The 19512-nt window shown below is 39.5% G+C and overlaps 1 protein-coding gene across 5 annotated transcripts in view; it reads right to left on the bottom strand.

Annotated features, from left to right (window-relative positions):
- The window catches only part of MSR1 (macrophage scavenger receptor 1), an 84527-nt gene that overhangs the window by 24514 nt on the left and 40501 nt on the right, over window positions 1-19512 (bottom strand). For 4 of the 5 annotated variants that reach the window (XM_045055294.1, XM_023252411.2, XM_023252410.2 and 1 more), the window contains exons 7-8: window positions 14924-15013; window positions 6148-6201 (exon numbers count right to left, since the gene is read on the bottom strand). In XM_045055294.1, the coding sequence (XP_044911229.1) occupies window positions 6148-6201; window positions 14924-15013 (144 nt within the window). Of the gene's footprint in view, window positions 1-2557; window positions 3970-6147; window positions 6202-14923; window positions 15014-19512 lie in introns of those variants that run through there. The other variant, XM_045055296.1, reaches the window with a different exon arrangement.

Raw genomic sequence — 19512 nt, 5'->3', positions numbered from 1 at the left:
AGAGTGGGAAGCCAGCACCCAGTTCTCTGAAGCGGGGCAGGCAAGCCGTTTTTGGTCTTCTGAGGCTGTGGATGATGGGAACCGGTGTGTTGGGTCTAGTCCACCACTTTCAGGCTCGTAACCAGATGGATTTCAAATTTTGCTGGTGTGAGAGACCTGGGTGGAGGCGTACTGATTGTTTTTTTTTTTTTTTTCTTTCCTTCTAAGTGGCTCCGGTAGGAGTCAGGCTGTGTTGAGTCAGCTCGGAAGAGAGACTCAACAGGGTAAACGCTGACCGCTGGATCCATCCCCGATTTAAATCTCCTATTTCAACTTACACGACGTATTAGTCATCTCCACTATTCGGGAACACACCCATTGTGTTAACGGAACGTTACACGTTTTGACAACACCTCATGGACTCGCATAAAGCTTTAAAAACCACAGACTGTCAAGAACAAGAAGGCTTAGCTAAGTTACCTGGAGCCACGTGGCTCCCGATGGCGTATTCTGCTCAATCATAACGGGTGCTGCCGAGAAAACTACACAATTGAGTTTGGAAAAAGAGACACGATAACAGAAGAGGGACATCAAAGCAGCCAGATTATATTAAAAAATATATCTGTGAGCCAGTTACTGAAAAAATGTTAAGAGCGAGTCATCGAAATAAAAAGAATATTAACAGGTGGTTCCTTCTCCTCACGCCCATAAGTAAATAACTCTTATTACCGACAATGTAAACTTCACAGGTGTTCCGGGGAGACTATGTTTCTGAATAACAGATGTGGGGCCGAACTGGAGGCAAGAGCCGACATAGTATGCGAAGGTAGAAACATACACAAATCAAGATTAATTGGCAATGCTTTTTTTTTAATTTGAAATAATGGAAGTCATACTCTAAGAATTTCCACCTGCTTTGTGTCTTCAAATTATTAGGCCCATTCTGGAAAACCAAGTTGCTTATTACAAATCTCTTTCCCTCTTTTCCCCACACCCTCCAGGCTATGCATTTGCGGCATTTATATTTAAGAAAAAAACTAGTGTGGGGGTGTTGAATGCAGTCATAGTTACAACATGGGGCTTTGGAGATTGATACACCTGGCTTTGAGTTTCTGCCCTTCCATTTATCAGCAGTGAGCTTCAGCTTCCAATCTACAAAATGGGAATAACAAAGTACCTACCTCAAGGGCTCTTCTGAGGATTAAATGAGATAATGCATCAAAAGCCCCTGGTGCACACCCAGTGTTGTCTAAATGTTCACTGTTATCATTATTTAGTGTTTGGAGGAGAAAGTTTTACTTCGGTCGGCTGAATGCTTTGAGAAAGACCAAAATTCATCTGCGATTGTGCTGTCCTCAGTAGAAATCAATGGCAAGTCAAACTGATATTTCACACCCTTGCACGAGTTTTAAGACACTGTAAATTCACATTCTAATTATAGTCTCATTGGGCATGAATAAAGCACAGTAAAAAATACTAACCAATGACACATTGGTCATCGGTGTGTTTAGGACAGAGCCTCACACGAAGTGTTTAATTGTATAGTAGGAATTGTTTTTGCTTGACTGAAACACACTTCCACGTCCGGCGAGAACAGAACAGAGGAATCCTTGTGATAAGCAGGAGAGCTCAAGGCAGATTTCTGTCTCTTCCTCGCACGTTACTCAGGGTGGTATAATTTGTGCATCTGAGCTGGGCATTCAGATCTATTTTTGTCTAAGGAGAAAAGAGAAATCCTTCTCCCCTAATTTGCAAAGTCTGGATCAGTATTTCACACACTTAGAATCTACTTGCGCTTTGGGGTGTCAAGCAACCTGTGAATGGAGGGCCCTGCAATTATCTGCCACGATCTCTGGGATCAGGGTCATTCTGTGGCCAGTGTGGACCACGGCCCGATGGCAAGGGAAGACGGGTTCCCAGGTTCTAGTTGGCCCCCAGTACAGAGTGGGGTAGGAAGTGACACCTAATTCAACCCTGGACAAAGAGCTTCAACTCCCCTCCCAGTGTTTGCGTTAACTGGCTAGTCGACATGGCCAGTCTTCTAACACTAAAGACCATCTCGAGACTGGCTGATTCCTCCCCCTCCTCTTTTTTGTTTTTATTCTTGGAGACTCTGGTGTCATTAGGGGCAGACCCAGAGGACCATAGACAACTCTAATTTGTTTCAACCCTTCTTGGAGCTTTCTCATCAGCAGAGTCTTGGGCTCACGCTTCGTCCTTCAGAGCCTGGACTCTCTTGTTTTATTAGACTGACATTTTGTTCGGACCTCTGTTGACAGCTTCTGGCCTCTGGCACACACTCCGTTTAGTCACTTCTTTTATTTACAACTTACGCTCTTCTGCTCGGCCCAGACAAACTCAGTGATTTGTGATCTGGTCACACTTTCATTCCTCTGTCTCACGTAAAATCTCATCTTCCTCTCTAGCATGTCTCTCTTTTTGTCCGTGACATTTACTTGGCTTCTTGCATTTTCATTTTGCTTTCGCTCCTATCCTCAGGACCGGTTTTAAATGTCTACGTGATTCCGGCACGGAACAGCAATTCCGGTTCAGAGAGACCACGGCGAAGCAGACCTTGTGTGTTTAAAGCACTTTATGATTTTACAGGGCATCTTCACACACACAGTATCTCACGTGACCCTCACAACAACCCTGTGAGGTAGGTGTCATGAAACGCTTTTCCCAGGAGAGGGAATGGAAGGGCTGAGGGACACACGGACACGCTCAGATTCTACCAGAAATTCAAGACTGGGACGCCTGCGACTATTTGTAAACCGCGAAGAAAATAAGAGGTGTGAAAACGTCATCTGCTAATAAACAGAAAGAACTTCAAAAACAACATGATAGCCTATATCTTCCCTATTCCTTGTTTCGGTCTGCCTTTTCTTATCTCTTCTTTCCCCTTTCTCTTTTTTATCCCTTTGTTCACCTACATAAAATATTTCCAGTTCTATGGAAATATTTCTTTATCTTCAGGATCTATACTAGATACTTAAAGCGTAAAATACAAAAGAGCTTTTGGCAATAGAAAACTTCAGCATTATTTTTTCACGATCACAATATTTGCTTGAAATTTCCAGGTAATTGAAGGAAGTAAGTTCTGTGTTTTGGTCTAAATGTGTTGAATGAACTGTTCAAGCTCTACTTTACCTCACTATAAACTTCGGGAAAAACGGGGGGGGGGGGTGGTATAATTTGTAAAGTAAGCAGATAAGAAGGTAAACTAAGCCAATCAAAATCAATATTTTTAATATTTTAAAGAATTTAATAATCTTGATCTCCTCTGAACACCTGTAGAGCCCTGTTCCTCCCCCAGTATAGCTCTGTTGTATTGTATAATCACCTGTTTCCATGTCTAGGCTTTCAGGGACTATTAGCTCTATGAGGGCCAGAGACAATAGTTATCTTATTAGCTGTTATGTTCAGCTCCAGGAGGCACACAATGAACATGTGCAGAGTGAATGAACGAATGAACGAATGTTCTTTTATGTTATCCCTATCACTTATTGAGAGTATTGTTTTTGAATGTAAAGAACCCATATATAATCAATATCCATGAGATGTCTCCTAGAACCCAGTGGGTTAAATTGGGTTCAGTAAGACATCAGATGAGTGGGGAGCAGAGGGCTCCTGCTCTTGCTCTGAGAACTGGTAGGAGCAGCTTGCCAGTCAGTACATGGGAGGTGACCCAGCTAAGGGTGCCAGCAGATGGTGGTGATGGTGGGTTACTGGAGTGGGAAGAGGTCTGAGCATAGGAACAGAGGTCCAAACAGCACAAAAGACCTGGAGAGAAAGCCATGTGGAAGCTGGGTGCGACACAGGAACCAGAGTCATTTGAAGGAGCCACAAAGGGATCTTGGAGTCAGTTGTGCGGATGATTTGTCCGGAGGTGAGGGGCCTTTTAATGAGATGGTAGCAGAGGGTGTCTTGCCCAACCTGCCTGATCTTAAAAGGGCCCTGCCCAAATATGATCCGGGAGTTGCACTGGTCCTGACAAATGTACAAAAGAGGAAATCAGTGATTATTCCTTTTATATTTAAATCATGCCTAAAAAAATATTAAATGTATTTGTTAAAATAATTTCATATAAAGTTTTATTTATCAGAAGTAACTGAAGATGTGGGGAATCAGGCAATTTCATGCAGAATAAATTGGTCCAACCTTTTTGGAGCCATTTACAAGAAACCATCACATTGTAAACTGCAAGCCACCTTTGGACTATTGATTCTACTTCTAGCAAATAGTCTATTATAGAGTATTTCCACAAGATCATGTACGAGACTGCTAAATGTAGCATTGCTTAATAAAGCCAAACCATGGCAAGCAAGAAATCATCAAGTGCTCCTGACTAGGGGATAGAATACTATAGTCACTGTGGCATAGCTATATAATGGAACAATGCAGAGTCGTCGAGAAAAAAGAGCTGAAGTCACATGGACCGACATGGGCAGATGACTGACATATTGACTTAAATGAGGAAAAAGAAGAACATACTGTATAGATGTCTGTGTATATGATTTTTTCTCTCTTTTAGAAACATTATGGAGTTACACATACTCTCTGTGGGGCGGGGGGAGTGCATGGAGGGAAGTCTGCAGATCATAAACACTCATACACAGAAATGTCTCTATCATTGCTTTCACAAAGCAAGTGTGCACTTAAGTTCAAAACAGCCATGAAAATATCTGTAAGTGAAACATTTCTAAACGTATCTGAAAAACATGTTCAAAGCGTTGGTAACCCCAGGTAACAGAAGGCAGTGTGGGTGGTCAGTGTATAGACTGCAAAACAGAGAAGTTCTTTACTTGCCAAGCTTCCCCAGAGTCAAGGTTAAGTGGCTCAGAAAAAGTCTCAGGAACGGGAGCAAAAGAGATTAAAAAAAAAAAAAAAAAAAAGAACCAGAGATAAAGGCAGAGATAAAGACAGAGATCAACAGGGAGATAGGGAAAAGAGTTACAAAGAGCTTAAGTGAAAATAACTGGAGTGACACGGAGCACGGAAGGTAAGTGGGATAAAAAAAAAAAAGTGTTCCAGCCGTCAGAAGTGATCACATTCCAGAAGTAATGAACACGCAGGAGAAAATGTATACTAATGTTTCCATATCTCAATATAATAACAGCAACGCTAATAATCACCGAGCAACGCCAAAGCTCGTGGGGGAGGTACACACTACTAAATGTTGTTCAGTTTAGGGGCAACGGGATCAACAGTGCAACAACTGTGAAAAGCATCCTGTAGCTACGTGATGCTTTAGTGGCTGGCATTCACAGTGCCGACCCTCAGTAATCTAAGTGTGGCATCCGTGCACGGTACAGGTGAAAATAATTCCTTCTGCTCTAAGGCAGAGAAATTGGTACTACGTTTTTAAAATAACTAGGACTGAAAAGCGATAGAGTTTTGGTACATTAAAGGATTAGCCATAATCTATCTAAAACAGACCCTGGTTGGGTAGAGATTATGTGTGTGTGTGCGTGGAGCGGCTACTCCCAGAGTCACAGCACACACAGGTCCTACCGAGGATGCAGGGGACGGTCCCTCAATCCCTTTTCATAATCCTTTCACTGGATCCGTGTGGACGCAGCCCAGACACTCAACTGACTTACAGCCTGGTATGTTGAAGACATCTCCTCTAACAATCCTATCAAAAGGGATCCCAGTGTGAAATCTGTTCTGTTGAGGTTGTGATGTAGAACACAACCTTTCAAGTTTTTAGTGATGCAAAACAAAACACAAAAACCCCAGCCTTCAGGGAATTGATGGGTCAGGGTTCTCAGATTGTCCAAATTCATATAGGTAGCCTTTCAGTAAGTTTACTCAGTAGGCAAGGAGGCTGTAATTGTTTCTATTCATAAACTTGGTTTTCCTTCAAGCAGATTGAAAGTGGCTTGAAAAGTGAACAGTTTTCTATGTGGAACTTTTAGAAAACTGTGCTCCTCAAGAAAACAAAATACAAATGGGTAATGGGTAATGAAATTTAGAGTTGTATAATTTAATCTATTTGTTTTACTCCAATTAGCAAGCTTTATTTGTAGAACACTGTGGCTGGCTTGCAAAGAATCTCTACGGCTCAATACTGAAGTTCCCAATATTTGCCTCAAGCCCAGACCACTATCATCACAAGCTTATTTATTACAAGGCACACATAAAAACAATGAACCATAAACTTACTTAGCATGCTTCCGCTCCCTTTTTCCCCCTTCTGGCCTTTGGGTCCAGGATTTCCTTGGAAACAAACAAAAAAAGCACCAATTTTATTTGTAACTAATTAAAAAATTAATTGCTGTAAATGGAGACAGAGCATCACAAAGTAACCTGGAATCTCAACTTATAACAACCTACAGATGCTCAAATACAATAATGTTGATGGTAATAACAATGGGTATCATTTTATTTTATTAAAAAATTTAATGTGTATTCATTTATTTTGAGAAAGAGAGAGAGAGAGAGAGAGAGCGCGCGCGCGCAAGGAGGGGAGGGGCAGAGAGAGAGAGAGGAAATGAGAAGAGAATCCCAAGCAGCCCAACTCCAGCCTGAACTCAGAAACCCTGGGATTAAGACCTGAGCTGAAACCAAGAGTCTGTCTCTTAACCAACCGAGCCATCCAGGCACTCCAATGATGGCCATCATTTTAAAAGTCTATTAGGTCCTTTACATGATCTCAAATTATCTACAAGGGCATTACACATCCGATTTTCCTAAAGCAGGCAAAACTAAGGCATAAGCACAATTTGTGCTTATTCATCTTCTGTTTTTGTTTTCCCTCTTTCTTTGATTTTGCCTTTCTCTCTCCCCCCAGGATGTCTTGTGTCTTTTATCCCGTCTTAAACCTTGATTTCTGTATTTTCCATTATACTTCATCTGTTTTTCTATTTGTTAAGAGGGGAAAATCCCCAACATCTGGGAATGAATTTCTGAGAGTGCTAAGATCCTGATCGCCTCCTTCTGAGGGAAGGTAAGAAGGTCTGAGGGGCATCGAAACCTCGAAGCCTACTTACTTTGGCTTTGAGAAACCTTATCTATTTACATAGGGGTGTGGTACAAGGCTAGCATTTTATAGGAGGGTCAGGATTTAAATAGGTATCGGAAACATTGTTAAAATCTTTGCTAAAGGTTGCTATTCAACCACAGCTCCACTTTTATTTCATTTTTTAAATGTTTATTTATTTTTGAGTGGGAGGGAGGGAGGGAGGAAGGAAGGGAGGGAGAGAGAGAGACCGTGTGTGAGCGAGCACAAGTGTGAGCAACCAAGCACAGAGTACAAGCAGGGGAGGGGCAGAGAGTGGGAGACACAGAATCCAAAGCAGGCTCCAGGCTCCGAGCTGTCAGCACAGAGCCCCACTCGGGGCTCGAACTCATGGACCGTGAGATCATGACCTGAGCCAAAGTCAGATGCTTAACTGACTGAGCCAGCCAGGCGTCCCTCAAATCTTTCTGAACTAAAAGTTTATTTCTTCCATCAAATGAAAAAATAATACCTTCCATTGAAGAGTTACCTTGAAAATCAGCAACGATGTTTATAAAGCCTCTTGCCCATAAGAGATGAATAAATTAACAGATGGTAGCTGTCACCGTTTCACAACATCTCCCAAAGCTTAGCTAGAATGGTCCCACTCTGGTTTTATTCTCAGTGAACGAGAAAGGACTTTTTCATCTCACTTCACGTTTTATGGCACCATTTTTTTAATGCTTACTTATTTATTTATTTTGAGAGAGGGAAGGAGAGAGAGAATATGATACAGTTATTTTTAATTTTAAAGTTTTAATATTTATTTGGGTTTTTTATTGTTTTGTTTCCCTCATTTAGTTTACTTTGTATTCATCTTTGTTTTTGAACATTTGTTCTTATTCATCATTTAAAGACTTTTTGAGCCCCAATTTATCAGATTTAAAAATATAAAATTACATTGATAAGTAACATGAGAATTGAGATTTAACACCTAAAAATTATAAGCTGCTTCCAATTAAAATTTCATTGTGAAGGTTTCATGAAATGCCAACCATTTCTTTTTAGAGTATGAATAGATTGTCTCTAACCATTTTCCATACATGATTACACTGTACATAATTATATTCACTTTTTAATTGTGATTCAGTCATTTCAGGTAATGTGAAACTTTCAAAAATCATTAATTTATCAAAGTACTCAACTCCTTTCCAATTTTTTCGATGATATACTTTATGAGATATTGTATCTCCATTTCCCCAAGAGGAAAAGTCTAAGATATTAAACAAAAATTGGGACAGGGGTACTTAAAAGGGTGTAATGATCAGTTCTAATTCTTTTCAGAGAAGGTAATGTAATAAACAAGCTTAATTTGATCATTTTTGCTTTATTTAGAAAAAAGAAAGAGCTGTGCACTCTTCTTGGGAGTCTTTTTATATTACAATTTGTTTTGGATAGTTTAAAAATAGAAATGCTCAAGCCAGAGCCCTGAGGGAACGACCCACTTAAATCCTGTTAGCTCTAGGATCTTATGATAAATAAAAAATCAGGTTTTTTTTATTTTGCTTTTTTATTTCATACCACTTTTTAAAAATGATAAAATGAAACAAAACTTTTTTTTTTTCCTTCTTATAAGTAAACACAAATGTTTTAGGTTACTCTAGCATGACTCAAAGATCTCCTCACAGACGAAGTTACTTGGAGATTTTTTTTCTCACAGGTAAACACATCAGAAACATCCTTGCTAGAGAACAGGAATGCTTCCCTCCTTTACAAGGATACCTTTGGCTAAAACGGAGCCCAAGAGTTGTCAAAACCTGGAGTTAATGTCCTTTCATAAGTGGCACTCTTCAATCAAAAATAAGGAGCTTACATTTCTGAAAGCCATTAAAAAACAAGAAATAAATAGTATGTAATATATTGACATTCTAACTTTATGTAGAGGAGGGGGTATTTTCAATCACATTATGATTTCAAGTATTTTTAGTGCCCCTGCTACGGGCTGGAACACTACTAGGTTACTTATTTTGCCACACATGCCCTATGAGCCCAGGTCTTCAGGTATTTCAATTTTAGATGAGACCATCCTCCGCCCCAAGCCGAAGACTGCTTCCTGTTTCCTGAAGGCTTCACCTTTGACCTTCTCATTAACCTCCCCCCTCCTTCCTGGGTCTCCTCAACCCCTCCCTTATTTTATCCTGCCATCTGCATCTAAGTGGTATTCAAATCTCTTTCAAAGAAAAACAAAACAAATCAAATGAAAACCACAACACAGAAAAACCTGATCTGTTCTCTGAGAGTCAAGACTGTTCAAGAACTGACTCTACCTCCACGTTCCAGCTGATCCTGGATCCTCCACACCTCTGAGCTTCCCCGATCTGGTTTCCACTCACCCCACGGAAACTGCTCTCAATAAAGGTGACATCCTTACAACAACAGCAACAACAGCAAAGGGACTTCTCTAGAGCTCATCTTACTCGACCACCTTGTGAAACTCGCTCTTGCCTTTGGCTTTTTCTCACCACATCCCCCAGCTTTTCTTAATCACCCTGGCTGCTTCTGCTCAATCTACGGCTTGGCTTTTACTGCGGATCCTGTACCTCGCTGGTTAAGGCTTCATCCTCGGCCCCTTCTCCTCTCACCATCTGCCCATGAAAGAGTATTAAAACCAAAGATTCCAAAAAACTTTTATATAATCATAGCTACAAGTGTGTCTACCTCTAGCCTCTCCTCTGAACTCCAAACCCATATATTCACTGATTTGTGACTATTTCCATGAATGTCACAGAGAAAATGTTCAGTAATTATCTGTCAAATAAATACATGGATCATTTACAGTCGAGAGTTTCAGATACTCTGAAGAAAGACCATAACTCACCCTTACAGTCGGATTTTGAATGGGCTCTGTGACTCCAGCCGAAGGGAGGCACCTTACTTACAGGCTCTAAAACCTAGTTCATTCGGCGAGGTTACATTCAGAGATTTTGAAGATGGGTAAGGTTGCATTTCAGTTAAATCTTCAAAGCTTTTTGAAATACATATGTCAGATTATAACTGCTCTACTCTACAGATCGTTAGATATCAAGGCAACATAAAGTCTTTCCTTTCTCTTAAGGACTATTAAGGACCGTGTCTTATTTACCCCTCATTTCCCAGGATCTAGCATTGCAGTGTATATACAGCAAGTAATTATTACATGCAGAAGAAGGACACGGGGCAGGGGGGGGAGAAAAGGAGAGCAGAAGAGAAAATAAATAGGGTGCTCTTTTTTTTTTAAGTTTGTTTATTTTGAGAGACACGCAGAGAGAGAGACAGAGAGAAAGCGAGCAGGGGAGGGCAGAGCAAGAGGGAGAGAGAGAATCCCAAGCAGCTTCCTTGCTGTCAGTGCAGAGCCCAATGCATGGCTCCATCTCACAAACTGTGAGATCACGACCTGAGCCGAAATCAAGAGCGAGACTCTTAACCTGATACACCACTCAGGCGCCCCAACAGGGTGCTCCTTCTTAAGCTTTTTGCTTTGAAATCTGTCAGTGCTTTAAATATTATTCAGATAGGCCAGGCGGCGTCACTGGTTAGAATATGACAATTACTGGATTTTATTTCTAGTTTTACTACCTTCTGTGGATTATTTTGGAGGAGAGACTCTATTATTCATTGTTTTAATCTACAGTATAACTAAAGTAGTACCAGGAATGACGTTCACATTTCTACTGAATTTGAGTCTTAAATAAGGCAGTGATATCCTAAGGATATCTTTTGTCAAAGGAATTCTTACCTCTGCCCTTGCTTTTATTTTTGCAGAGTTTCTCTTTCTCCACTCCTTTTCTTTACCTGAATATATGGTTCTCAAAGTGTGTTCCCCGAAACAACATCATCACTATCATCTGGAAACTTGTGAGGACTAAAAATTTTCAAGGGAGCCCAGCCCCCAGCCCCCAAACTGTTGATTTAGAAGCTCTGGGGGGTAGGGACGCCTGGGTGGCCTCAACTGGTTAAGCATCTGAGTCTTGATTTTGGCTCAGGTCATGATTTCACAGTTGGGGAGATTGAGCCCCTTGTCAGGCTCTGTGCTGACGGTGTGGAGCCTGCTTGGGATTCTCTCTCTCCCTCTCTCTCTCTGCCCCTCCCTTGCTCCCACATGCATTCTCTTCCTCTCTCAAAATAAACTTAAAACAAAAAAAACCCCCAAAAACTCTGGGGTAGAGCCTAGTAAGCCATTTTAACAGGACTTACAGGCGATTCTAATGCCTGGTAAAGCTTGAGAACCTCCCACCTAAAGAAATTGTATGCATTTTTTTTTTAACCTAAGTATATTTCACAGACAATATTCTAGTAGTTTCAGGTATAAAACCTATTATACATCTTTTAGGCCAGCACTAACACTGCTTCCTCTGTAACACCCTGTCTTGCTCTACAGAATTAATCACTCTCTACTTTCTGCTTCCATAGCGTTTGGTCCTAATTCACGAATGTTTATTACCTACCACGTTGCATTATAGCTAATTGCTTCTGCATTTTTTTATTCCTGCTCCTTAGGGGATATGCTATGTTTTATCTGCAGCACACAGCGAACCCTCATAAAATTATGTTGACTGGGTGAATGAATCAGCGAATGCTCTCTCAAGTACTTTGATTAGAGGGCATTTGTTGAACTGTAGGAGCTTGATAGCGGGGAAAAAGAAACACACTAGAGCTTGTATAGGCAGCAGCTAATAACTAACATGTTTATATAGCTTGTATGTATAGCTTACTTTCTGATACAAACTGTTTGAAGTACTTTAAAACATTTATCAATTCATTTTATTTTTACAGAAATTCTAAAATATGGGTCTTCTTTTTTTTAAAAAAAAATTTTTTTTTTTTTAACGTTTATTTTTGGGACAGAGAGAGACAGAGCATGAACGGGGGAGGGGCAGAGAGAGAGGGAGACACAGAATCGGAAGCAGGTTCCAGGCTCCGAGCCATCAGCCCAGAGCCTGATGCGGGGCTCGAACTCACAACCGCGAGATCGTGACCTGGCTGAAGTCGGACGCTTAACCGACTGCGCCACCCAGGCGCCCTGTAAAATATGGGTCTTAATAGCCTTGTTTTTAGATGAGGAAACTGAGGCACAGAGAGGCTTAAATGTGTGGGGAGGTGCTCTTTTCTTTTTTTAAGGATACACTAAGCTATTTCTGTCAAGTACCTACCATACTATGCTTTCCCTGTATTTCCCAAGAGGCTAAAATAAATAACAGACACGGAGTAACTAGGTGCCAATGTGAAATTCAAATACAAACCACTGTGACAAACATTCATTCTTCTCAAATGAACCACGTAAGATTAGATCGTGCACATACACATTACAGAATGATCTTGTTGACTAAGTTTTAGAAGAGTAGCCATTGCGAGGACATTTCTGGGAGAAAACTCAAGGGTGGGGAGCCGGCTAGTTTTGTACTCCCAGATCCAAGCATGGTGTAGAAGGAAATATAGGCACTCAGTAAATGAGGAAGCTTAGTTTTCATTAAATCAGCTAAGTTACGTTACAGTTACAGGCCTCTTCTGTGGTTTATTTCTAACATCATCCCTGACCATATAGGAAGATTATACATAACAGATGGGTGTGAAAAAGAATAGGGCCTTCTTAACATTCATATTTTTTCCATGTTTCCCCTTTTTGTGTAGACTTTCCAGAAAGACAAATTAATAGCTCTGATTTACTCAGAGCTCATATTGATACTCATTTATGAAGTTACCCTTTATGATTTAATGTAAATAGAAAGTTACAAATAGTCGGTACCAGAAAGAGTCCCAAACAAACTATTACCATGATTTTGCCAGGGATAATAAATGAGATAGTAGATTAGCATGCCATTTTAGCTTTAAAGTTAGAATACAGATAAAATATGTTTTCACATTTCATGGAACTATTTTAAATTATCTCGGAAACTATAAGTAGCTTTGCAATTTTGTCAAATTCAGGGTTTTTAAATATATTTACCTATCGCACACAAGTTGCTCATTTAGTAAATTCAGCAATTCCTGAAGGATGTAGATAATTTCAAACAAATTAACAAACGAACACTTCTTCCCATTTTGCCAAAAAGGCCTGATTAAAGCTAGACAGTTTTAGAGATGGTTGGTATATAAATATACCATTCAGTTCAGGTAATTGGGTCTGATTGAAGGCTGCTTATTGGTGGCTAGCTGATTTTTCTCCAAGCTTAATTGCTACTGACACCATCAAAAACACCTTGGGGCGCCTGAGCATCTCAGTTAAATGTCTGACTCTTGATATCAGCTCAGATCATAATCTGGTGGTTGTGAGATCGATGGGCACAGGGCTCCATGCTGAGCATGGAGTGTGCTCAGGGTTCTCTCTTTCCGTTTCCCTCTGCCCCTCGTCCACTCATGATGGATCTTCCCTTTCTCTCTGCCCCTCCTTCACTCGTGATGGATCTGGATCGATCGATCTCTCCCTCTCTCCCTCCCTCCCTCTCTGCCTCCCTCCCTTTCTCAAAACTACATAAATAAAGATTAACAAAAAACAACACCTCAGCACACTTATTAAAACTGCTAAAATCCAAACGCTGACAACACCAAAGGCCAGTGTGGACGTGGAACAACAGGAACTCTCATTCATTGCGGTGGGAGTGCAAAACGGTACAGACACTTTGGAAGACAGTCTGGTGGTTTCTTACAGAATTAAACACAGGTTTACCATCCGATGCAGCAATCGAACTTCTAGGCAAACTCATGTCAGCAGTCTTATTCATGACTGCCCAAACTTGAAAGTACCACGATGTCCTTCAAATAAGTGAATGCACAAACGAATTGTGATACATCCATACATCAGGATATACTGAGCATTAAAAATAAATGAGCTCTCAGGCCACAAAAAGACATGGAGAAGCTTAAATGCGTATTGCTAAATGGAATAAGGCAATCTGAAACAATTACATACAGTATAATTTCAACTGTATGACCTTCTGGAAAAGGCAAAACCACGGAGAGTGCAAACAGATTAGTGGTAGCCAGGGCTGGGAGGGAGCGGGGTGGTGAGGAGTAGGAGGACCCCAGGGGATCTTTAAGGCAGTGAAACTGCTCTGTATGACACTCCATTGGTGGACACCTGTCATTATATATTTGTCAAAACCCACAGAATGTATAACACTAAGAGTGAACTCTAATATAAACTGTGGTCTTAAATTAATAATAATGTATCAGTATTGGTTCATCAATTCTAATAAATGCACCACACTGACGCGAGGCGTTAATAACAGGGAAACTGGATGTGGGTCTATGGGAACTCTCTGTATTTTCTGTGCAGTTTTTCTATAAAGCTAAAGCTACTCCAAAAAAGAAAATGGATTAAAAAAAAAAAAAAACACCTCAATGATAAGGTGATTATGACCCTTTGTCATAATTTTCTTTGAGATTAGGAAACAATAAGCCTCTCTCCTTCTAAAATTTCCTTGTAAAGCTCACAATTCAAGCTTAGGCTACTGTTATAAGGAGTAGAAATAATGTCATCACGTATGTAAATTTTAAAGAGCCTGAATCATGCAGATTATTAAGAACTAATATATAATAGCAGCCAGTTTATCTTGCAGAGACTACGATTTCTGACCTATCTGTGGATTGCTGACTGTAACTTCCCAGGGTTTGGCCCATTTTACTTAAAAGTATATTTATACTTTGTTTTTCTTTGTGAGTCTTTCCACTCTCTTCTTCTAAGATAGATACCATTCTTCATGTGATTTACGGTTGGGTAGAATTTATAAATCCTCTGTTGTCTTTTTTTTTTTTTTTTTTAAGACTTTTCCTTTGGGACATAGAAACTGCTCAGGTAGACAGAAATTAGTTTCTAAATGTTTCAGACCACGAGACAAACTACATGTGCATCAGCTGTTCATGCTGGGATGGCTATTGTTTTTGTTATGCAAGACTATGGGAAAGTATCTCTGCTCCATGTATATATTACATTATCTACAGAGAACATCTAGATGATCACCACACCTGTCCTCCCGGTCTTCCCCATTGGTCCTGGGAATCCTCGGCTTCCAGGAAAGCCAATTGCTCCCCGATCACCTTTGGGACCTGGAGGACCTATGCCGTTAACGAAGAAAAACATAGTGGAAATAAATCATTTTTCATATAGGTTTGTAAGTATAAGAAAATCAATGAATATACAATAGGCAAATTTCCAAAGGTAGGGATAATATTCGATCATAACATTTCACGGGTGCCATTGATAAACAATATAAGCAGTTGGTAGAAACATTAGTGCATTTAGTACAATGTAGATACTCGATAAAAAACATATTGTTATCACAAGTAAAAAGCATATGAGAAAAAAATTTTGGGAGTTTTAACCAGAAGGCTTATGTAATCCAATCAGGAATCCTCAAATGGCAGGATTCTGCCTGTAGCTGAAATGGTAACTTTGAAATGTACAAGGTGAAAACGGAATTCTTAAGATTTGTTCCTGAAAAAACACAACTCAAGCAATGAGAAGTATAAAAAAGTATTTAAAAAATGGGGTCCTACTGCTGGAATATATTAAGCTTTCTTTCATGCACTTGATTTTACACATTCTATTGTAATCCCAAACAATAATGTGACCATATATATGTGATATATACACATTTGTGTGTGTGTATACTATACAAAGATTCATTTATGGGTTCATATTATATAAATATACAAACCCAGGATTTTATGTGATTAAATGAAAATAGCCCCCCACCATTACTGTAGTGACCATGAAAACCGCACATGAAAGTGTTATTTTCCAGTAGAATAAACTATTTCATCCTGGAGTCCAGCAGTTTGAAATAAACTATTGTAAAAATCTCATTTTAGATGTTATTATCAGTTCACAGAGATTCTATTAATTCAATTTTCAGTTAACTCCTTGGGAAGCACACTATGAAAAATTTAAAAACTATACATCTTTTTCCAAAATCAATCTGTTAATATATTGTTGTTAGTTTACAAGTTCCAGGAGGCAGGACTTATCCATACTTAATTCAGTAAAAAAAAAAAAAATCTTTTCTTGAGGTACATTCATATAGATACCTAAAATTGAGCTAAATATTCTTTAAGAAATGTTAAGTTCAACATTTAAGTTAAAGTTTAAAGTTAAGTTAAAATTTAACATTCTTAAATAGTTAAGAAATATTATTTATGCCAGCCTAAACTTTGCTTCCATTGTATATTAAGCAGATATCCAAAGCAATAAAATGATAAATTATGTTTAGAAATATGAGTAAAGTCAGGGCATCTCAATTTAATAATTCAATATACATTACTTTACATAAATACAGATATACTGTATATATGCATTATATATAAATGTATATGTATAAATCTATATATACCTAACTATATCAATATATGATACATAAATTGCTATTTTCATATATTGAATACACACACAAACTCACACACAAACACACTCTACCTTATAGTATCTACTAGCTGGATTTCATAGCATACAGCCTAAAAAAGAATTATCGTCAATTCTCAAGATGGGCTAATTGATTAATACTTATACCTTTCTTCATTACCCAAGGAAGACAGTCAGTATCTGTACTTACAGTTATTAAAAGGTCACTCGAATTTACATATAAAAACACCGACTCTAAATCCTTTCTCTCTCTCTTTTTTAAATCTTAGGCCACTGCCCACTCTTTATAGAATGCTGCTCATGGGTAACTCCCATTTTTACAATTTTCTCCATTAATTCAACAAAGATACACTGAGCACACATATTATGTCAGTCCCTATATGTTCCTGGAGTTACACAGGTTCTTATCTGAACAGATCTTCCACTGTAGAGACATACAGCAAGAAAGTTAACAAATCAAGAAAGAAGGTGATTTTGGAGATGATAATTTTAGAAAAAAGAGAGAAATGTAATAGAGGATGCCTAGCAAGGGGATCAGGAAAAACCTCTCCAATAATGGCTTACTGAATACATTTTGGTGACACTCAGAATACAGCTCTTCAACTAGGAATTATGTCACATTTTCAGTGGGTGAACAAATGAATCCATAAATGAAGGCCATGTGATACTTTCATAGAAATCACTTGATCATTAGAGCTCCATTATGGGAGATATTTAGGCAGACTCTATATGACCTATAGAGTTATGTGACTTGTGTATTTAATGATACTTCTTTATTTTTATTTATTTTGAGAGAGAGAACATGCGTGCATCTTTGTGCGTGAATGGGGGAGGGGCAGAAAGAAAGGGGGGGACAGAGAGAGAATCCTGAGCAGGCTCCAAATTGTCAGCACAGAGCCTGATGTGGGGCTCGATCTCACGAACCATGAGACCATGACTGGAGCCGAAACCAAGAGTAGGACACTTAACCGAATGAGCCACCCAGGTGCCCCGATGTTCTTCTTTGTAATATAATCATTATTTTCACCAGCTTTTTGTCAAGGCTGCTAATTTAATTTTATTTAATGGTATGTACATAATTTGCAGACATTTTTGGATTCATTGGCATAAATAGTTACCTCCCAAAGAAACCTGCTTTCTACACTCATAGCAAGAGTCTGCAGCCAGCAATGTTCCTTACTCAAATGCATATTTTGGGGAGCACTGTCCTGGTTCCAGGCTGGGGGATAAAGCTTTTTGGGCCACAGACTGGAAGAAGAGGGGTGGATGGGGTAAAGACACGGGTAGATATGAAGATAAATGAAATGCAGTTCTTGTCCTTCAATAACCACAGTTAGATGGACTTCATTTTCTCTTCCAGAAGCATGATTCTTATGGAAGAAAATTCAAGCTATGTCAGAAAAGTAAACAGCACATAATGATCAATGTTTTGTAGCCAATGGACCCTTTGGTTCCCTCTCAAGGCGTCTCGTGTAGGTAGCGCTCCCATGCCTACAGGTCAGGCTACCCTGTTATTGATCGCAGTGGGCAGAAACAGCCTAGTAGATGGCTACAGAAAGGATACTTCAGGATCTAATTCAGCGTCCTTTCCTTAAAGCACTATTGTCATGGGGGAATAACCCAGAAAGTGCCCCCAAAGGATCTCAGAGGATGTCAAGAATCCTCTACCACGACATTTATCGTTTATAGAATTACTTATCATACTGGAAGTTTTGTGCAGGCAGAAATTCTCAACCTCTGAGTATAGGATCCACAAGGCCTTGTAGAGCACACGAGGAACAGGAAAAGTGCTCAGCAAAGATTTTGTTGAGTAAAAGGCATAGGTCATTCTCCCTGGCATGCTTCCAAGGAACTAGCACTCTGAAATTTCTGTTATTTGAGATACAGCACATTTTAACATAATACCCAGCCCGTACCTGAGTATCTACTGCAGTATATTAATGAATTGGTTATTTAGGCCACTAGAATAATCATTAAAGTTTGTCAGGTTTAGAGATCACGGTTGTGAATCTAGAGGACTTTGAGTTAGTTGATCAAGCGGAGTTTAATAAGCTCGACTGCACGTATTCGTGAGATGTCAATGAACTTGCTGTAATCAGGAAGTAGAATTATCATGACTGTTCATCATATACTCTTTACTTCCTGATTCTAGTACCCATATTGAGCAATTAGGTAATCTGGCAGCGAACAAAACAGAATGTACCAATCAAGCGAGGAAGAATCCATTAAGAGAGATGCCTGGTAACCTGAATACTTTTGCTGCAGTGCACCAGACCAAATGGCAACTTAATAATCTACCGGAGTCAACTTATAACCCAACAATGAAATCTAACTCTCTTACATGAGAAACTACATAATGCCTATTTGTGTAAAAGAGCAGTACCAACGGCAACAGACTAAACCCTCACTAAAAGAATCAGAGCAGCTTTGCAATGGTATCTGCTCAGGGTATTAACAAAAGCTGAAACTTTTAAATCCCTTTTTCTATTTCATACATCCATAGTTCAGAAACAGTTGCAAAACATTCTCCCAAGATGAAGTTTTGCACAGCAAGTTGTAGCCCAGACTGAACTTACATGGTTGAGTTATAAAGCTTTGACAATTGCAGTCTGTAATGGAGGAGCTGACAGACCTTTGACAATAGCAGCTCTGACAGCTGATAGAATACTGGTTACTTCCCCTGCTATGACATTAACGCGCCATTGGTAAGATCTCTGGATTGCTAGTCAAGTAGAAAGATTTTTCTGAATAAAGAATCTTACCTGGCAATATTTTCAAAGGCATACCAGCAACCTGCCTAATAGAAAAAATTATGTGTATGTTGTGTATACATATGTAATAAAATAGATACACAAATAGGTTTTAAACAATTTTAAAGCCTTTTTCATGTAAACTATGCATTGGCCTTTTAAGTATAATGATGCCAAGGTCAGAGGTGTCACATTCAGGTTTTTCATTTTTATTTTTATTTTTTATTTATTTTTTTTTTAATTTTTTTTTCAACGTTTATTTATTTTGGGGACAGAGAGAGACAGAGCATGAACGGGGGAGGGGCAGAGAGAGAGGGAGACACAGAATCGGAAACAGGCTCCAGGCTCTGAGCCATCAGCCCAGAGCCCGACGCGGGGCTCGAACTCACAGACGGCGAGATCGTGACCTGGCTAAAGTCGGACGCTTAACCGACTGTGCCACCCAG

The sequence above is a fragment of the Felis catus genome, chromosome B1 (assembly GCF_018350175.1).
Source record: "Felis catus isolate Fca126 chromosome B1, F.catus_Fca126_mat1.0, whole genome shotgun sequence".
NCBI lineage: Eukaryota > Metazoa > Chordata > Mammalia > Carnivora > Felidae > Felis > Felis catus.
The sequence above is the reverse complement of the archived record's forward strand: the minus strand, read 5'-3'. Positions and strand labels throughout refer to the sequence as shown.